General features: G+C 36.9%; 1 protein-coding gene across 2 annotated transcripts; it reads right to left on the reverse strand.

The window, feature by feature from the left end:
- Positions 1 to 37: 37 nt before the first annotated feature.
- Positions 38 to 15,218, reverse strand: LOC103466460 (uncharacterized). 2 transcript variants are annotated; one of them, XM_081608260.1, is made up of 31 exons: positions 15,074 to 15,218; positions 13,210 to 13,628; positions 12,010 to 12,061; positions 11,906 to 11,923; positions 11,766 to 11,828; positions 9,663 to 9,737; positions 9,012 to 9,095; positions 8,858 to 8,920; positions 8,619 to 8,699; positions 8,321 to 8,413; positions 8,104 to 8,193; positions 7,934 to 7,999; positions 7,779 to 7,847; positions 7,646 to 7,705; positions 7,280 to 7,369; positions 7,103 to 7,189; positions 6,959 to 7,033; positions 6,156 to 6,245; positions 5,975 to 6,067; positions 5,797 to 5,868; positions 4,438 to 4,527; positions 4,275 to 4,340; positions 4,128 to 4,187; positions 3,740 to 3,829; positions 3,552 to 3,641; positions 3,360 to 3,434; positions 2,859 to 2,939; positions 2,568 to 2,636; positions 1,955 to 2,077; positions 1,730 to 1,880; positions 38 to 599 (listed from the first exon to the last, which is right to left on the reverse strand). In XM_081608260.1, exons 2-31 carry the CDS (start codon positions 13,507 to 13,509, stop codon positions 137 to 139), a joined length of 2,979 nt encoding a protein of 992 aa, XP_081464386.1. In that variant the 5' UTR covers positions 13,510 to 13,628; positions 15,074 to 15,218; the 3' UTR covers positions 38 to 136. The 2 variants fall into 2 exon arrangements, with proteins under 2 accessions (XP_081464386.1, XP_008410250.2); XM_008412028.3 differs by lacking the exon at positions 15,074 to 15,218 and having other exon boundaries at positions 13,210 to 13,721.
- Positions 15,219 to 17,709: the final 2,491 nt, after the last annotated feature.

Consider the following 17,709-nt stretch of genomic DNA (forward strand, 5'->3'; position numbering starts at 1 on the left):
AGACGTCGCTATCAGTGAGTCGACCTCAGCAAAAAGCTCAATATGTCAACAGTCATATTTATTGCAAGACAGAAAAAATATATAGATTTTGTTTTTTAAAGCACTTTTACAAAAACAGGGAACTTGTAAGACTTTTTCAGGTGTTCTTGAATTTAATCCTACACGTTCTCGCACTTTTGTTGTCCCACATGTACAACAGTCTTTTGCTGGGATAATAGGACAGCATAGCTAAGGTACCGTCTCCTGCCCTTAAATCAAAACTTGCATCCAGATGACTCTGTGTCGTCAAATCAAAGGCATATGTCACACGCTTGTCGCTGTTATCGGTAAAATACACCACCCCGCACACAATGAAGGCATTTCCTGCTTTGGCTGAAGGATAGCCAGTGTTGATTATAGACAGCACAGAGAAAGCGTCTGGGTCGAGTTTCGCCACCACAATGTTATTGTCTATGGAAGAGGCAAAGATGACCCACAGTCCATTTTCATCCACGGCAAACTTGAAATAAGTCTTTGAGTTGTGGAAAAGATATGTCAGGCCTTTATATCTGCTGTTTGGCATTTGCAGGGAGCTTGTATTCTTTGTGTTCAAGGCAAACCTGTCAAACAAAAACATTTGATAATGGTTACGAAAAAGCCTAAAGAGATAACAGTGCCTTCCAAAAAAAATAAAATATTCATACTACTTGAACCTTTTCACATTTTCTCAAGTTTCAACCATACACTTCAATGTATTTTATTTGATAAACCAATACAAAATAGTACATAACAGTGAAATTGAACATTTTAAAAGTGTGGCATGCATATATATTCTCCCATATTCCCTATATAGCAATACAATTTTTCTCCACTTAACTGCAGGTCTTTTGGGGTTTGTGTCAAAGACAATTATTCTTTGGAAAATACCTACAGCTGACTCAGACTGGATGGAGAAGATCAGATTTCTTTTGTTGAATATAGAGTCATACTTTGACTAGGCTACTTTAACTCATGATTATGCTTTGAGCTTTGGTGTCTTGCAACATCTAAGGGTGCCTTCACACTGCAGCTTGAAGTGACCCAATTCTGATTTTTTTTTTTTTTTTGCCGGGGCCGTTTACACTGCCAGTAAATGCGACCTGTATGCGTTCTGCAGTGTGAACGGGCAAACGACCTGAAAGTATCCCGCATGCGCAGCAGAGGGCGCAATAGCGTCAGCGTTCTCAGTGTTCTGCCAACTGCCATAAAAAGAAGAAGTGCTCAGTGTTTGCGGAAGGAGGCTAACGGTGGAGCATAGCTTACACATTTGAAGTTGTTGTTCGGCTGGAGCCACATATTAACAACTTAATCCTCATATAGTCCGTCATGGTTGTTGTTTTTCTTCCCACTTGCGCGTATCAGGACACAGAATAGTGAGATTTGCTGAGAATCAGTGACTTTTAGTTCAGATAAATGCGGCCAGGACGTTAGGTCGCATTTGAATCGGATACGTATGGATATGGGTCACATTCGTAAAAGAATCCGACCTGTGCTGTTCACACTGCCATGAAAAGATCGGATACAGGTCGCATTACATTAAAAAAAATCGGAATTGGGTCACGTCAGGCTGCAGTGTGAACGCACCCTTTATGTATGTTGAAACAGACAAGTTGCAGGAGAGTTCAAGATGAATGACGACTTTCGCAAAGCACATTAAATCTAAGATGTTCAAGTCAGAAAAGGGAAACACATTTAAAATGAAAACACTTACTTCGAAAGATTATATGTTCCTCCATTGTGAAAGTAAAATGATTCCTTATAAACAACATGACCGCAGCCTTGGTAGTACTTCTTAATATCTAGACCTTTGTGTTTGGTGTCCGAAAGCATTGAAATGTTCTTGATCTGCTTCAGTTCACGACCTGGTGGAGTAAAAGTTCCTGTTAATTCAGGGAACCACACTTCACTATAAGTAAATAAACTCTGAATGTATGACCTGAAAAATGTTCTGCCACCCAGATCCGATCATCAGGCCGGAATGCATCCGACATCCAGGCTCCGAAGGTGGATTGCATGTTAGTGGACTTATCTGAACATTTGATGACTTTAATGTTGCAACCTACAGAAAATAAGGCAAAAACTTAATAACTTTCCTTTTTTTTTCCTTGCACAATGCATATGCTGTTACGGAGTGAAGCTTCTTCAAACAAAACGGAGGCTCGTATGTCTTTTACTGAACCTTTCTGTTCAGTTCTTTATTGAAGAGAGAAAACGGCGACAGCTGATAACGGCAACAGCTGTGCGTAACCAAGCCAACCAAAATATCAACAAAGCAAGATAGTGACAAAACAGAACCAGATACTTAAGCATTCTTCAAAATAAAACACTTCTTCTATTCAAATAAATCATGTCTTGCACTTAAATATATTTCACTTCATCCTTGTAATTATATACAATCATGTTCAATTCAATTAATAATAATCATGTAATCTATGCTTAACATATAATTGTAAATCAGTCACTTATCATACTGAACAACATATAAGTGTAAAAAAGTCACAACATATGCAAAGGACCTTGATCCCCTTACTTCAACAAATAGTTTTTACCTGTTTTTGTCATTTTTTCATTACCAGCTCCATTGCTCTTCTTGTCGGTTGGGACGCGTTGGGAAGACTCTGAGAAGGGGAACAAATGTGAATCCACATTCTTAAAATAATGTAAGGTTATGCTTTAGTTGTTTTAGATTTAACATACAATGTGATCAAGTGCTCGAGAAAGGAGCGAATACCCTTTTTAAAGAATAAAAAGTATCTTACAAACAATTTGTGCATAAAAAATAAAAAATAGAAAAAAAACTCAATAATAAATCTTAACGCCAGTAGAGGACAGATTCTCACCATTTTTCATCGGTTTGTCTACAAAGTTTCTGCTGCCGTTCAAAGAGTTTCTTCTCTGACTTTCATCAGCAGAAGGTGAAACTAAGAAAAAGAAATAAAGTAAATGCTTTTCTCTTTGCTGAATAAAATGAAGATTTTATGTCTGAGAGATTACTACTAATTACTGGAAACAACAGTTTTAATGAGATTTTACATTTATGCACATCAACCTGAATATTTACTGGCACTTGAGGTACAGATGGATTAAAAACATTAAAATAATAATAAAATAATCATTCAGTCTCCTGTTAATAGTTTTACCAACCCACCTGTTCCCAGTAGGAAAACTTTGTTTGGTTAACATGTAGATAAAAATTTATTTTTCTTAACAGACATTTTTTTTTAACCAGAGTTGTTGATTCTAAAGAAATCAAAGGTTGCATTCAAGATATTGGAATATAGATGGGAGTAAATACTGAATCTTAAGCTTAGTATACTGTTTTTTATTTGTTTTGTTTTTACCGTTTTTTACTCTGGTTTCATTCGTGACTGTGTCGGAAGTGAAGGTTTTGCTGCTTCGGTTGGTTTCACTCGATCCTGTGCAGTAAAAATAAATGCTAAATATTAAAACTGCCTTTAATTAGAGTAATTTTAACAAAATAACTGGTATATTTTTTTATTTTTAATAATGTAATCATTCATCATTTGTTTTACCTGGAAATAGTTTTAATGGCACAAATGTTGCATTTCCACCATCCAAATCATTCAGAGTCCCATTGTTGTCATCTTCAAATGAAACTTGATCTAGAGATGGTGAAATATGAAAGTTCAACATATTAAATAGATGTGTATAAAGCAAAACTTCATTTATTAGTGTTTTTTTTATTTATTTTGTTTTTTACCCGATTCCAGTCTTTTATTTGGAGGATTGTAAAACTCAGAAATATCTAAGGTGCCTTTGGTGTTGTTAGCTGAATGTCCTGTTGATGTTTCTGTGAAAGAAACACAAAGTTTAACCCTAGCAGATTCACAGTAAACTTGAAATGCTAAAAAAAAGATATTAAAAAAACCCTGAAAACATGAATTTCTTTCACTAGAAGAATAGAAACTGAATTACTTAGAAAAAAAATTATTGTGAAACACAAAATTTTCTACAGAGTTCTCATTATTTCTAAAACATTAACAGGGACAAAAACATTTGGATCAACTCTGATATCAGCCTCAGATATGACATCTTATGTTTTTAGAATATCAGCACAGATGTTGACTGTTATAAGAAGTTTTTCCCACTTTTTATGCTTGTTTCAGTGACGACGCGTCCACTGCTGTCATTGAAGGCATCAACTGGACCTACAGTATATGGAAAATCACGTTTTACACATTCAATCTTAAAATGATTGCAAGTTGCAAGAAGGGGAGGTTTTAAGGTTTAAATACCGTGTAATAATTTTATTGGTCTCTCTGGATTCTCTGCCGTTTCACCTTCATCAGTCGGCTTTGGCTCTAACGACATTTTAAACAGGAACAAGTTCAACAAAATGTTTCCTGTAAAACTTGACTCAGCTGCAGAGAGAAATGTAAATCAGTCTTCATGGTTTACCAGGTTGTATCTTTTCATCTGGATGTTCAGAAGAGCCAGAAACAATAAAACCATCTGTGGTGACATTAGGCGAGTCTCGTGTTGGTTGTACTGAAAAAAGAAAAAAAAAAAAAGATAAGGTTTAATCAAAGAACATTTAAAAATATACAGGAACATCTTACTAAATTAGAACATCACTGAAAAGTTAATTTATTTCATAATTGAAGTCATTATAGAAAGTCTTGAGATATTTAAAACTTGTACTGGTGTTAATTTTGATGATTATGTCTGAAAACTAGTGAAAGCAAAAATGTTTGACTGAAAATTTAAAGATAATGACAATAAAAAGGGATTCTAATCCAGAAACCCAGAGAATCACTTAAGCTAAAGAAGCTGACTGTTCACTGATTACTGTATCCAAACATGCTGATAGAAAGTTTAGTGGAAGAAAAAAGTGACGAAGAGATAATTAGACAAGCAATAGGGATAACAGCAGGTTTTAGAGGATTGGAAAACAAATTATATTTAATTACTGAATACTGAATTTGTTCAATTAAATTGATTTACTGAAATAATTTGACATTTCAAATGTTTTGTATATTGAAATGCACCTGTATATTTCTGTAATTTGACTCACATTTTACTTGTTGCTCTTTAGAAAACTCATGTTTTATAAACTCAACAGTGAAACAGTGAACTGTTATAAATCATGGAGTTGCTCCAACACTTTAACTATGTTTTATATACTAAGATAAACACCAAAGGGCAACTTCAATCACTCTGCTACCATTGTTTTAAATGGTTTTTTGAATACCGTATTTTCCGCACTATAAGGCACCTAAAAACCTTCAATTTCCTCAAAAGCTGACAGTGCGTCTTATAATCCGGTGCGCCTTATATGTGGACCAATATTGAGCCACAACAGGTCTAGCAGCTACGGTAAGCAGCCGCCGACTTCATTTTCCCCTGTAGAAGAAGAAATGCGCGGTGCATGCTAGGATAGTTGTCAGAACGCTGGTTTGTTAATAAAGTTTGACTGACGTATCTACCTACCGACCTGATAATCAGATCGTCTGCAGGTCATTTAGCACCACGTTCTCCACGAACATGCTGTGCGCGAACGGAGAAGGGTGACCATCGTCCGGCCACGCCCCGGACCAGTCGCGGAAAGGCTCTCCTCGCCGACTGGAGTCGGACTGTTTTGTTGACATTCCCTTTAGTGCAGCTCCATCTAGTGGATGCATGACGTAACTCCAGCCTCTACTGTAGCGCCTATTCTATGCGCCTTATAATGCGGTGCGCCTTATAGTGCGGAAAATACAGTATTTGTTTTCATTGTAAATTAGACAGTTATTCTGCACTGATATTAGGATATTTTACCACTTTTAACGCTGGTTTTAGTGTCTCTTCTGTCACTCAGAGTGTCTTTGTTCTGGTCTGTACCAAGTGGATCTGTGGTAGAAAATGATATGTAACATTAATCCTTTAACCACTTTAATATGAATACAATCCACAAATGTAGACATTATTTTGTTTTTGATTTACAAACCTCACTCACCGCTTAGCATGTCGCCCCATCCTTCTGTAGCATTTGTTGCCTCTGAATCATTTAAAGTCCCGTTGCCGACACCTTCATGAAACGGCTCTGGTCCTGAATAACATTTCAATAAAAGAAGTTAAACACATTTCCTACAGAAAAACTCTGAGTAAAGATGAGGAAGAAAAAATTTTTGGTTTACCGGGTTCACCCTGCGTATTGAGTTGGTTGTAAAGTTCAGAACCATCATTAGCGTCTCTGGTGACATCAGCTGCTTCTCGCATTGGTGGATCTGTAAACAAAAGCAATAAAAAAACAGGGTCCAGTTCAGAGAACAGTTATCTCAGGTGTGTTTCAGTAAATGAGCACATTAGGGAAAATTTAGTCTATTTATTTATTTCAACTAACACACCTGAACTGGATTCATTACACACAGAGTGAGATATTTTAAATTAATCTGATGATTCTGGATTACAGTTTATAGAAACCCAAAACATTCCAAATGTAGATATATTATGCTATTAGCATGCTATGGCTAATAGGATCATGACAATAAACATCCTGCAGAAGGTGGATAAAATACACAAAGTAATGGCTAATGAAGGCTATCCATAGAGCCCGCCATCTAACCATTTTCACGGAAAGTTGAGTGGAAGGAAAACGTGTGACTGAAACGCATGCACAAGCAACGGTGCAGTCGCTCGGTGATCGTCCTTTTACATTTAGGTAACATTTTCCGTTACCCAAATGCAACTTTTGGAAATCATGGAAACAGTTTGACGTTTCTGTGTTGTTTTAAAATATATCACTCTGCACACAATGACTCTTCATGAGTGTAACTTCTTAAAGGTGAGCTGATGTGAGCGTGCGAAAGCAATTACATTTATTAAGATGAAAACTTTCCACAAGGTGCACTAGTTAGAATTTGGTGTTTGCATCAAATACAATTAAACTGAAAATATATGGCATTCTGTACATTATACCAAATAAATGAAGACATTTTACCACTTTTAAATCTTGTTTCAGTGTTGATCTTGTTGTCGTTGAAGGCATCCCTGTTTAGGATTTTACCAAGTGCTCCTGCAGCAGAAAATTATCAATTAGATATTAAATTTCGCACAAAAAGTTGATGTTTTGAAGGTTACTGACCTCGTAATAAATTGATCCACCCATCTGTAAAGTTTTTACCCTCTGAATCGTTGAGAGTCCTGGTGTGGTCTCCATCGTCAAACAATTCTGGTTGTAGAGAAAAGTTAATAAAAATAAATTAAACATGGTTCCCCTCAGTAGTTCAGTCAAACAGAGGGAAAAAAGTTGTTTTTTTACCAGGATATGTGCTTGTTTTTTGTTGATTGTTATGTTCAGAAACATTAAATGTCTCTCTGGTGATGTTATCTGAGCGTAGTGTTGGTCGTTCTGTAAAAATAAATACAAGATTCAAGTATGGTAGCATTGACACATTAAGGTAAATGGTCTGTCTGTGCAGTTTATACCATTTATAGTACATAATCTTAACTTTATAAATCAAATATTTCACAATTCTTTAATTAATTTTACCGATACTGTGTCCTATTTTCACGTAGTTTAGGATCTTTGATAAGGCGTTAAAATACAAGCCTTATTATTTGAACCAAAACTTTAACTACAGAACAGAAAACAGAAGCATTCTTAATCACACTGTCACGTCTGTACCGCTTTCGGAGCTCGTTTGCACCCTGCTGGCGTTGAAGGTGTTCTTGTCGCCAGCTTCATCTAATGCAGAAATAAATGTTACACATTGTATTTCAGTTCCAGTAAACGACAACAATGAAAATGTCAAACCTACCGCTAATGAATTTGACTCCCTCTGTAGCATTTCTAGAGTCCCAGTCGTTTTTATGAATCAGCTCTGACTCTATTAAAAAAAAAAAAAAAACATTCTTTGTCGGATTTTTTGTCTTATGCTCTACCTTTAGTTAAATCTCAGTAGTGGTGTCTCACCAGGGTCATGTTTTGTGTCCAGATGTTCCTTAAACTCTGAGCCATTCAGGATATTTTCAGGTATTTCTATAAAGAGAAGTTAATGATTATCTGAAAGGGATGTTTACTTGTCATACAAATTAAACAGGATTACAGTTATGTTATCTTTGATACTCAAATAAATGCAATACCAGGTTTAAAGTTTCCACGAAGACGTTTCTCAAAGTCAGTAGCGTTCAAGGCGTCTGTGCCATCACGGTCAACATTCGGTGTGGGTGACACTATAAAAATACAGTACAGATTTAAACTGTTTGATTTATAGCTGGATTTATACTAATTTTTAATTTATAGCAGCAAGTTGAAATATAATCTGAGTGAAAAGTGTTATAAATAAGTCCCAGAATTTACCTGTTGTCAAACGTCTTAACGTTTCTGTTCTGATTTCTGAGCTGGTGTTCATCCAGTGTGCAGGTGAATAATCTGGACGAGGCGAAACCAACTCTGCAGAAAACACAACTGGAACAATTTAATGCAAAACAAACAGAGATGGCACAATACACTCTCATTGTTGGCCTAAATGATAAAGGTCCAGCCCAGATTATATATTTTTTTTAGATGAAAATGGCTGTAATAAATCTTCCAAATATGAATGAATCAGACTTTGCAGGAAATAAAAGCAGACTTGTGTAACATCAGACCTCCTCACCACTTCTTGTTGTGCTATCAGTGACATCTGAGCCGCCAGCTGAAGGATCGGTGTTTCCACCGGAGTCAGCAGAGAGAAGCACTAGGAGGCATTTCATTTGAGCATTTTAAATACAAATAAAAATACAGTTTGACAAAAACCAGCAATTTAACGGGTGTGTGTAGAGTTTGAGACACACTGTACAAAAAGGTCAAGGCTGGATTTGTCTGATTAAAAGTTCAAAACAACAGATTTCTTACCTGGTGTAATTGGTGTCTGTGTGACATTTTCGGTTCTGGTATCGTTCAGTGGAACATTAACCTCTGGATGAAAAGATACAGATAATAGAACAACAAGTTTTATTCTTAAGAATGTCTCAAACAGCCTTTTTCCCCTTTGCCAGTTTTTACAAACCATGTTTTGTGTCCTGAAGCTTCACAGGTCCAGTAACATTCAGAGCGTCTCTGCTTTCATTGCCTGGATGTGATGTAACTCGATCTGAGGGTAAAGAAATAAATTAAACATACCGTAGTTTGCATCTAAATCATCTTTATTAACGCTTCTTAGTCAAAACTGTCTCTGCAAGTTTAGAGCTAAAGGAATGTGTTGGTGGGGTTCAGGAAAGGAAATTTATGATTCATTTAAATGAACTAATTAGAAAAAATTGTTTACTATAAAATGCATCTAAATTTAACTTGCAGAAAAAAGTCAAATAATATATTAGTCAAAAATTTATAACAAAAATAATTCAAATATTTAAGTCATAATTTAAATTACAAATTTTTAATGTGTTTTTTTTACGTGTCAATTTGTTGTTAATTCTCTGCTTAGAACTTTAATTTTATTTTTTAATGCAGCCAGAAACCCAATTTCTTTGTCCAAGTTTAGTTTAATAGCCTGACCGGCTTTGACTATCCTTATGAATTCAAATCAATCATTTCTGGTCTTCTCCAAGCAGGAGTCACTTCATCAACTTTGAATCGTTTGTTGGTTTCGTTTCTTCTCTGTTTCTTCTTTCGTGTGAAGAAGAACCACCTTGTTTTCTTTAATCGCTGCTGTTCTTACCCTTTGATTTATTTCTGTGATTCTTCTTTTTTGCTTCAGGTGGACAACAAGCAGGACAGGGGGGACCAGGAGGACCTTCATAAAAACACGTAGTCAGTATTAGACACACAGACTCCTTAGTAAATTAATGCACAAACCATTATATTTTACTGCAGTTGCATAATCTGACTCTGAAATATTTGCTACTGTTCTCCCTTTACCATTCTCCTCACTGTGCATGGCAGCAAAAGATTAACTTGGGTCCTTGTCCAAGACTTTTTGCTTTGAGTAGGCACATTTGTTTCAGATAATTAAACCACAGTGAGAGTCATTGGTCACAAACAAGGAAAACATGGAGCAGTGGTGAATCATCGGCCAATCAAAATAACTTCAAGATCACATTTATGTCTCGGTAAAGGTCAGAGTTTATGAGTCAACAATAAGCTCTGAGGCAAAAACCACTGCTGACCAAAGACAACACAAAGGTCCATGTGAGACTTTCTGGAAATATCTTGATGAATTTCAAGACTTTTGGGAAAATATTCTATGGACTCAAGAGACAAAAGTGTAACTTTTTCAAAAGAAGGGAATCCAGTCTGGAGTAAAAAGAACATCCCACTGACATTGTCTGTAGCTGCTTGAACAAGCCCATCCATCCAGCTCAACATTTACACTCACATGTTAAAATGGCTGCAAACAGACACGCAACTATACAACCGTAAACTTTAAAAAGCAGAGGTAGCGCCGCCTGCACAACCAACAAGAATGCAGCAAGTGGTTTCTGGATGGTAAGTCAACAACAAAACATTTGTCTTCTCCAGCAGTCATTGTACAGCGGATGCAGCGGTAAAGCCAGCTGACCAAAGGTGCTGGAGCTCTGTTTAGGTTGCTAGGTGACGGGCTGGGCTTTAACGAGGTTGCTAGGTAACAGGTCAGCTGATTGGTGATGTAGCATGTTGGAGGTTTTTGAAACTGTTCATTTTCCAGATACCAAAAAGCATTAACTTATTGCCAAAACCTGGCTGGGTGTCTTTTTTTAAAGTGCTTGGTCTGTTTTTAGAAGCAGCAGGAACCAAAACGGAAGAACAAAAACATGGAAAATGTAAATTTTGTACAATATGTTCCCTTCAAACTCAAACACTTTTGGGTCAGGCACTAGATTACCAGCAAGTCCACATCTGAATAGTTAAAAGTCCAGATTAAAAGCCTATTGATATGATGTTTCGTGACCTTTAACTGGCTGTTCATGTTCACATTTGGTCAAAATTCTTCTACAGAAATGCAGATGACTCATTGACAGTTACTGCTAATGATGGTTGTTGTTGCTGCTAAAGATGGTGCAAACAGTTCTTTGGTTTAGGGAACTAATACACTGTAAAAAATATATAAATATGAAAAAAAATGTATTTATATGGTAAAATTTTGCCTGTATTTTACCATAAATCACAGATGTTTTTTTTGTGGGTTTTTTACAGTGTACTTTTAAACACGGTCGGAAATTTTTTTTTGTTGAATCAAGTTATATTTCATTGATTTTGAAATTGACTTGAAGATCTGAAACATGTAATGGTGACAAAAAAAAAATCAAAAATGCACCGTTGTTTTTTGAATCGTCGCTCACTTTTAGAGACTCGTTTACGTCTTACGGTACATGAAAACTGTTTAAAATACGTTGACACATTATGATTATTTAAAACTGCCGAACAAAAGTCAAAACCACAAAAACAGGATGAGCCTGAGTTAACTGCTACTCTTTCTGAATCCTGTAAGACATGACGGGACATGACAAGTTCCTTCAGAAATTCAAATTAAAAGGGAGTCAACACTGGATGTAGAAAATAAGTGGTTCACACGCTGCTTTTCTTGTTTACGTTGAATAAAAACGTTCCATAATTCACATTATTTAGCTGCAACAAACAAACGCCTCAGTGTAGCAAACATGCAGGCAGCTGCAGACACAGTGTCCTGCAGACAGTGAGTGGGATGCCCACATTATGCAATCACAGCCGAACAATGACAGACTGTTTGAAACATGGAAACAACTTTGGTGTCTGGGTTTCTTCTTCTGTTTGGGGAACTGTGAGACACAAGGGCTTTTTCTGGATGATCTGATTAGCGTCTGACCTGGTCGTCCTCGTCTGCCGTGTGGGCCCGGCTCACCCGTCGGTCCTGGTGGGCCAGGCACACCTGATACGCAGAAATACTTATTTATGCAACAAGTAGTGGAAGGAGTTACACAGCAAACTGAAGCGTGAGGTTGTTACCTGGGGGTCCAGGTGGACCTGGGAAAAAAAAGGAGAAATACATTTACAGTTGAGCTTTAAAAAAGTAACGGAACCGCAAAGAAGTAAGAGTGAAATATTCCCACCTATTAAACAAAATCCTCTGGAGCTGTTGCACAGATCTATGTAGGCTTTGGTCTGAAAAAGAAAACCCCACAAAGCATTAGAATCATAGCATCTACTGGGTTAATCTGCTATTTAGGTAATCAGAATCTTAACACTAAACATTTCCAAGCATAATGTTCCTAATACAACCTGGCACACTTCACATGTTCAATAAAAGCTGATGAAATGTAGCTTTTTATCTTTACACAGCTTTTATATCTGCAAGCATTTTTCACTCAAGTAAATCAAATCAACTTCAGTAAAACAACAACTGAACCATTGATCATGTCGAAGCAGCTTTAAAGTCGTATATTTGTTCTTTGAGGAAGTGCCAGGTGTTTCAGGGTATGAGCTGAGAAAGCAGCAGGCATGCTCCGCCACTCCATGTTTTATCCAGGGAAGCACTAAAACACACACCCCTCCAAATCTCTGTAATGGACTCATGCATTCTTTAAGCAACACACATAGCTGTCTTCTGCCAAATGGGAAAACAGACAAATCTCTTTTTTTACTTAGAAATAACGGCTGAAGCTTCTGGAAAACTGTTCAGAAATTTACACTGAATTGCAGAAACATTTTTTGATCACATAACAGATGAGATTATGACATAAGATAGCTATAAAATGTTTGCACAAATGTCAGACATGGTTTTATGAACCGTTTGATTTGCCTGATTTTAGTGAGACATGAACAATAAATTACTGAACGTGTATGTAATTAATAATTACACTGCCTTCTTACCATTTTAATCTGTTAAATCTTAATTACCAACAACTTGTCCATAAAACATACAAACTGCATTTGTAATGCACTTCTTTAGGACATCAGTAGTGATATGTATAACTAAACCGCCTGCAATAACTGCAATTAATCTTTTTTTCAAATGTATACATATTTATTGATACTCTCATTGAGCAATCAGTGAATAAAAACAGTAAACGATAACAGTCTCAACAATATATCATTAACAGGAATTTAATGTGAAAACAATAAATCAGAATTCTCATCCCTTAAATGATAAACGATACGATAAATGCCCACATTAGTATTTTTTTTACTACAACCTGTTCGACGCGTTTCTCCTTTTAAAATGTTAATGAAATGTCGTCTGTGTGTAAAATAGATAAACATTAAGCAGTAAGTAAACAAGGCTCAATGTGCAAGCAGTGAGTTTGTCTTACAGGAACCACAGAGTATGCGACCAGCATCATCTTGTCCTGCTCTCCCTGCTGGTTCCGTCTGCTGCGCCGGAGTTTCCTCAACTCTCCAGTCTCTCCGAGTTCATCTGGCAGCGGTCCTGCTTGCCGCCTGCAGCACCGTGCCAGCTCCTGCATCTGGGACTCCAGCCTGACCAGCTCCCCTGCCAGCTCCTTGTGCTGAACCCACAGCAGAACCAAACCCGCGCAGCCCAGAAGCAGCAGCACACACATCCCCACCAGCAACGCTTTCCCCACGGGAAACCTTTCTCTCCCGTCTTTCATGTTTTCGGCGCGCCGTTCCCCGCTCCTCAGCTGCACGGATATCTGATCTCTGAACCTCACCAGCACACACAGCACATATCTGAGAGGCGGCCAACAGATGAGACGTCACACCCGAGCTACTGGAGAGAAATAAACATGTCAAAATGTGTCTGTGCGACTGCAGCGCGAGTACATTGCGCAACAAGCATCTGGGAAACATTGCCTGAATTAGAAGCAGCTATAATGGGCATATTTTAAGGATGACATCCCACTGACAGGCCAGCACGGCTCATCATTCTAGTGCTTTTCCTTTCAACATTATCACCAGCTCAACCCACTGAAAATGCTTTAGAAGTGGAATAAATAGGTTTGAAACAAGGAGACACTGTTAGAGCTTTGTGAATGACGGACTGTTTGGAAGGACGTGTGGGTGTCAATACATCCCTTTTCTTTCCTATATTTCCAAATGTTACAAAATGCGGGAAAAAGTAAAGATTTATTTTTACTTCAGGTTATCAAACACATTTTTACATCAAAGATACAAAGATATCTAGAGAAAATCCAAAATGAGAGAGTAGTTTTCAAAATATTTAACATATTAAGGGGAAAGTATTGACGCAAACAAAACTGGTTCAGGATAAATCATGAATTAACTATGACGGATGAGAATCCACATTTCTTGGAGTTTAATTTCAGAGGTCAAATCCAGATTTGATTAGTTTCTGAAAAACCTAAATGAAGCCTGTCTGATGACACAAAGTAGACTGAATGATTTGAAAAGCAACACATTGTTCCCAGAGTTAAAGAAAAAAAAAGTGAAGCAAAATAATTGATTGGTTTGGAGAGGATTAGAATGGCATTTCTATAGCTGCAGGACTCCAAAAATAAAGACAACATTGAAATGCAACAAACCTTCCTGGAAGTTGCCAGCCTACACTGCAAAAACACAAAACCTTACCAAGTAGGTTTAGGTTTAGTTTTTGGTGCAAATATCTTAACAAACTTGAAATAAAACAAGCTGAAAAGTAACTTGTCAGCAAGATTTAGCCGCTTGTTTTAAGTAAATAATTTCTTAATATTGATTAAGAAGCACTTGGCAGATAAATTAACCTATAACTTTGTAAAAATGTATTGTGAATGATAATCTGCCAATGGAACTACTTCTTCGTCAATCTTAAGGAATTATTTACTTGAAATAAGCCTCTATATGTTATTGAAAAATTACTTTAAAGTTAATTTTGTCTTATTTCAAATGTGCTAAGATATTAGCACAAGAAACTAGTGCAACAAACTGTTGTTGCAGTGTAATAAAATTGCTCCATGAGAGCGTCAGCAACTCATCCAGGAGGTGAAAAACTCAACATGGAAGCATTGAAACACTTCATTGCCTCGGTTAAGGCTGGTGTTCCTAGTTTAGCAGTAATAAAAATGGCTCTGAGGCAAAAAATAACATAAATGTCCTGAGTATTTTTGGGGAAACATTGTATGAACTTTTTTAAAGGTGTGTCCTGTTACGTCTGGCTCCAAACCAACACAGCATTTCAGAAACAGAACATCATTATAGAAATGGTAGTGTGATACTCACAAGGTGCTTTGCTGTTGCAGCATTTGGACGACTTGCTGCAAAATTATGGAACCATAAATCCGTCCCTCTATAAATCTAGAAGGAAAAAGTTTGGCCGTCAGTTTATAACCTGAGATGAGTAGCAGGACCACACCAGCTCACCTCCAAATGGCTGAGATTAAAAAACTAAAAGGTTCTGGAGAGGCCTGCTCCAATGATTGGCTTTAGCCCAACTGAAATGCTGCTGCATTGCCTTAAACAGGCTGTTCATGCATGAATGTGGCTGAATTTAAACAACTGCCAGATGTTGCAAAGCCTTGATGAGAGTTGTTGCTGGGAATGCAATTACGCTTCCAAACAGGGTCAGGCTGATTTGGATGGTTTGTTTTCTTTAATGCATTTGAAAATGGCTATTTACTAAAGTTCTCTTTGTGTGGTAATAAAGTTTGATTAATGATCTGAAATGCTTAGGTGTGACAAAAAAAAGAAAGAAAGAAATGTTTATGGGGGAAAACTTTTTCACAGCACTACAGCTCTCGAATTCCAGATATTAAATAGTTTCAGCTGCAAAGAGCAAACCAGGTTTATTAGGGAACTGCAGAGCTGAACAGCAAGAGACAAATTAGGAGCATTTCTGGTGTAGAGAAGCTGAAGGACAAGCTTTTCTGAACTCAAGCTTTTTACAAGTTCTCTATTCCTTTTAAAGTTTGCTGCAGAAAATAAAGTGGTGGTTCAAAGTGAAGCTCAATAAAGATGAGTCGATCTATTTGCTAAGCGTACATATATTTTCATTTGTCTACTTCCCTCCTTGAATTTCTGGGCAAGTCCCAGCTTCCTTTGACACGGGTCAGCCTGACCCAGCTAATTCATTTCCCCTTGAAAAGCCTCATTGGTTGATGAATTGGACTCTGTGGGTTTTTCCTGCACAAAAAGCGGAAGGAAAAAAGACACACACATCACACAATGCTCCACAAAAAAAAGAGTTGATCCTTTTGTATTCACCTCAACAATAATGAAAAAACTTCTCTCTGTTCTTTTTCAACTAATTGATGCTTTAGACATGCACTGTCTGACCCAGCTGGCAGTTCACTGCCATGCAACAGTCCTTGTAACCCAAAAGTGGTAAAGTTTCCAAGCAACCGGTGGAGTGAAGGCTCTACCAAGGATTTATAAACACTCGATTCCCTGTGATTTATTTGGTGGAGGAATGTAGACCACCTTTAAAACCAGCGGTGGGGGTTCTGCAGCTCCTCAAATTCCACTTCCACTTCTCAGGAGAGGAGGTTAGTAGCATTTCTTAATTTAACGCATTTTACCGTGTTCTGTTCTATTGTAGCTTGTTTTATTTCATCATTTTCTATTTTGTTTGATTGGAAACTAATTTTAGAAACTGTTTTACACGAAGCAATTTATTCAGATAATCAAATAATGGCATTATCTGGGTATCTGCAGATATGTAATTGTGTGTGTAACATGACAATTAGAAAATCCTTGCAAAAACGAACTTTTTTAAGTTTTGTTAAACTTTTTGATGCTTTCAAAGAGCATCAAAAACTTAATGCTTTTTGAAAATTTTCTTTTTCAAAATCTTTGCATGATCAAGTAGTTTCCTGTCAGATACAATTAGACATAATATCTGCATCTCAACTTTCATACCACAAAAAAAAGTGCTTGCAACTTTTTTTTTAAATAGCAAATTAATGCCATAACATTTTACAAAATAAAATTTGTTGAATTGTGTATGTGAACTGACCAACACTACTCAATTTATGTAAAAAAAAAAAAAAGATTCATTATTAATTATCTGTGTCACTGTGTAAACAGCACAGACTCTATTAATTGGTTGAAAAAAGCAGAATGACATGTAAAGGTTGGGTTCAAGGGAGACCACTAAACATAAAACAAATGCAGAAAAGGCGTAAGATGTGAAATCTGCCATCCACATCTATGATGGGTCTACTTCAGTTGGATAAATACAGATTAAGTTTTTAAACACTTTAGCTCCAGACCTGGTGAAAAATCTAATAAAACTCTTGAGTGTATAAATTATATTATGGTCTGATAGAACCGAAACTCAACTTTTACAGTAACAAGTTTCACATCGCCAAAACAAACCCAAAGCCTACAGTGAAACATTGTGGTGGCAGCATTGTGCTCTGGGTTGACCTCTTCTTAGAACTGGGGTTTTTATCAAGCTGCATGCAGGTGGATGAACCTTTGAATGCGACTCAGTTCTGCATCAAAATCTGGTGTTTCACACACCCACTTATGTTTTCAGCATCTCAGTGAATCTAAGCTTACATTAAAAACAGGAAAAGAGTGACTTCCTGAGTGAAAATTTAAAGTCCCACCCAGGATTTCCTAATCCTGAGATGAAAAATAAATCTGTGGGGTCACCTGGAAATGGCTGTGGACAAGAAGTTTGTTCCAAATCCGGTAGTTTTGAGCAACATCTGCATGGCAAAGTGAGAAAATCCTTACAAACCCTCGACACTTAACGCTTATGCAACCAGGTTGCAGCACTGGTTTTGTTCATTCAAACAGATTTATTTTCCCATTGAATAGCACAGGATGCATGTCACATTTTATATGGAAGCAGTTTTACATGATTTATTGATCTTACTTACTACGCCACAAAAAAAGGAGGCAATTTGCCA

This window comes from Poecilia reticulata, chromosome 6 (assembly GCF_904066995.2).
Source record: "Poecilia reticulata chromosome 6, P_reticulata-male-v2, whole genome shotgun sequence".
NCBI classification, from domain to species: Eukaryota; Metazoa; Chordata; class Actinopteri; order Cyprinodontiformes; family Poeciliidae; genus Poecilia; species Poecilia reticulata.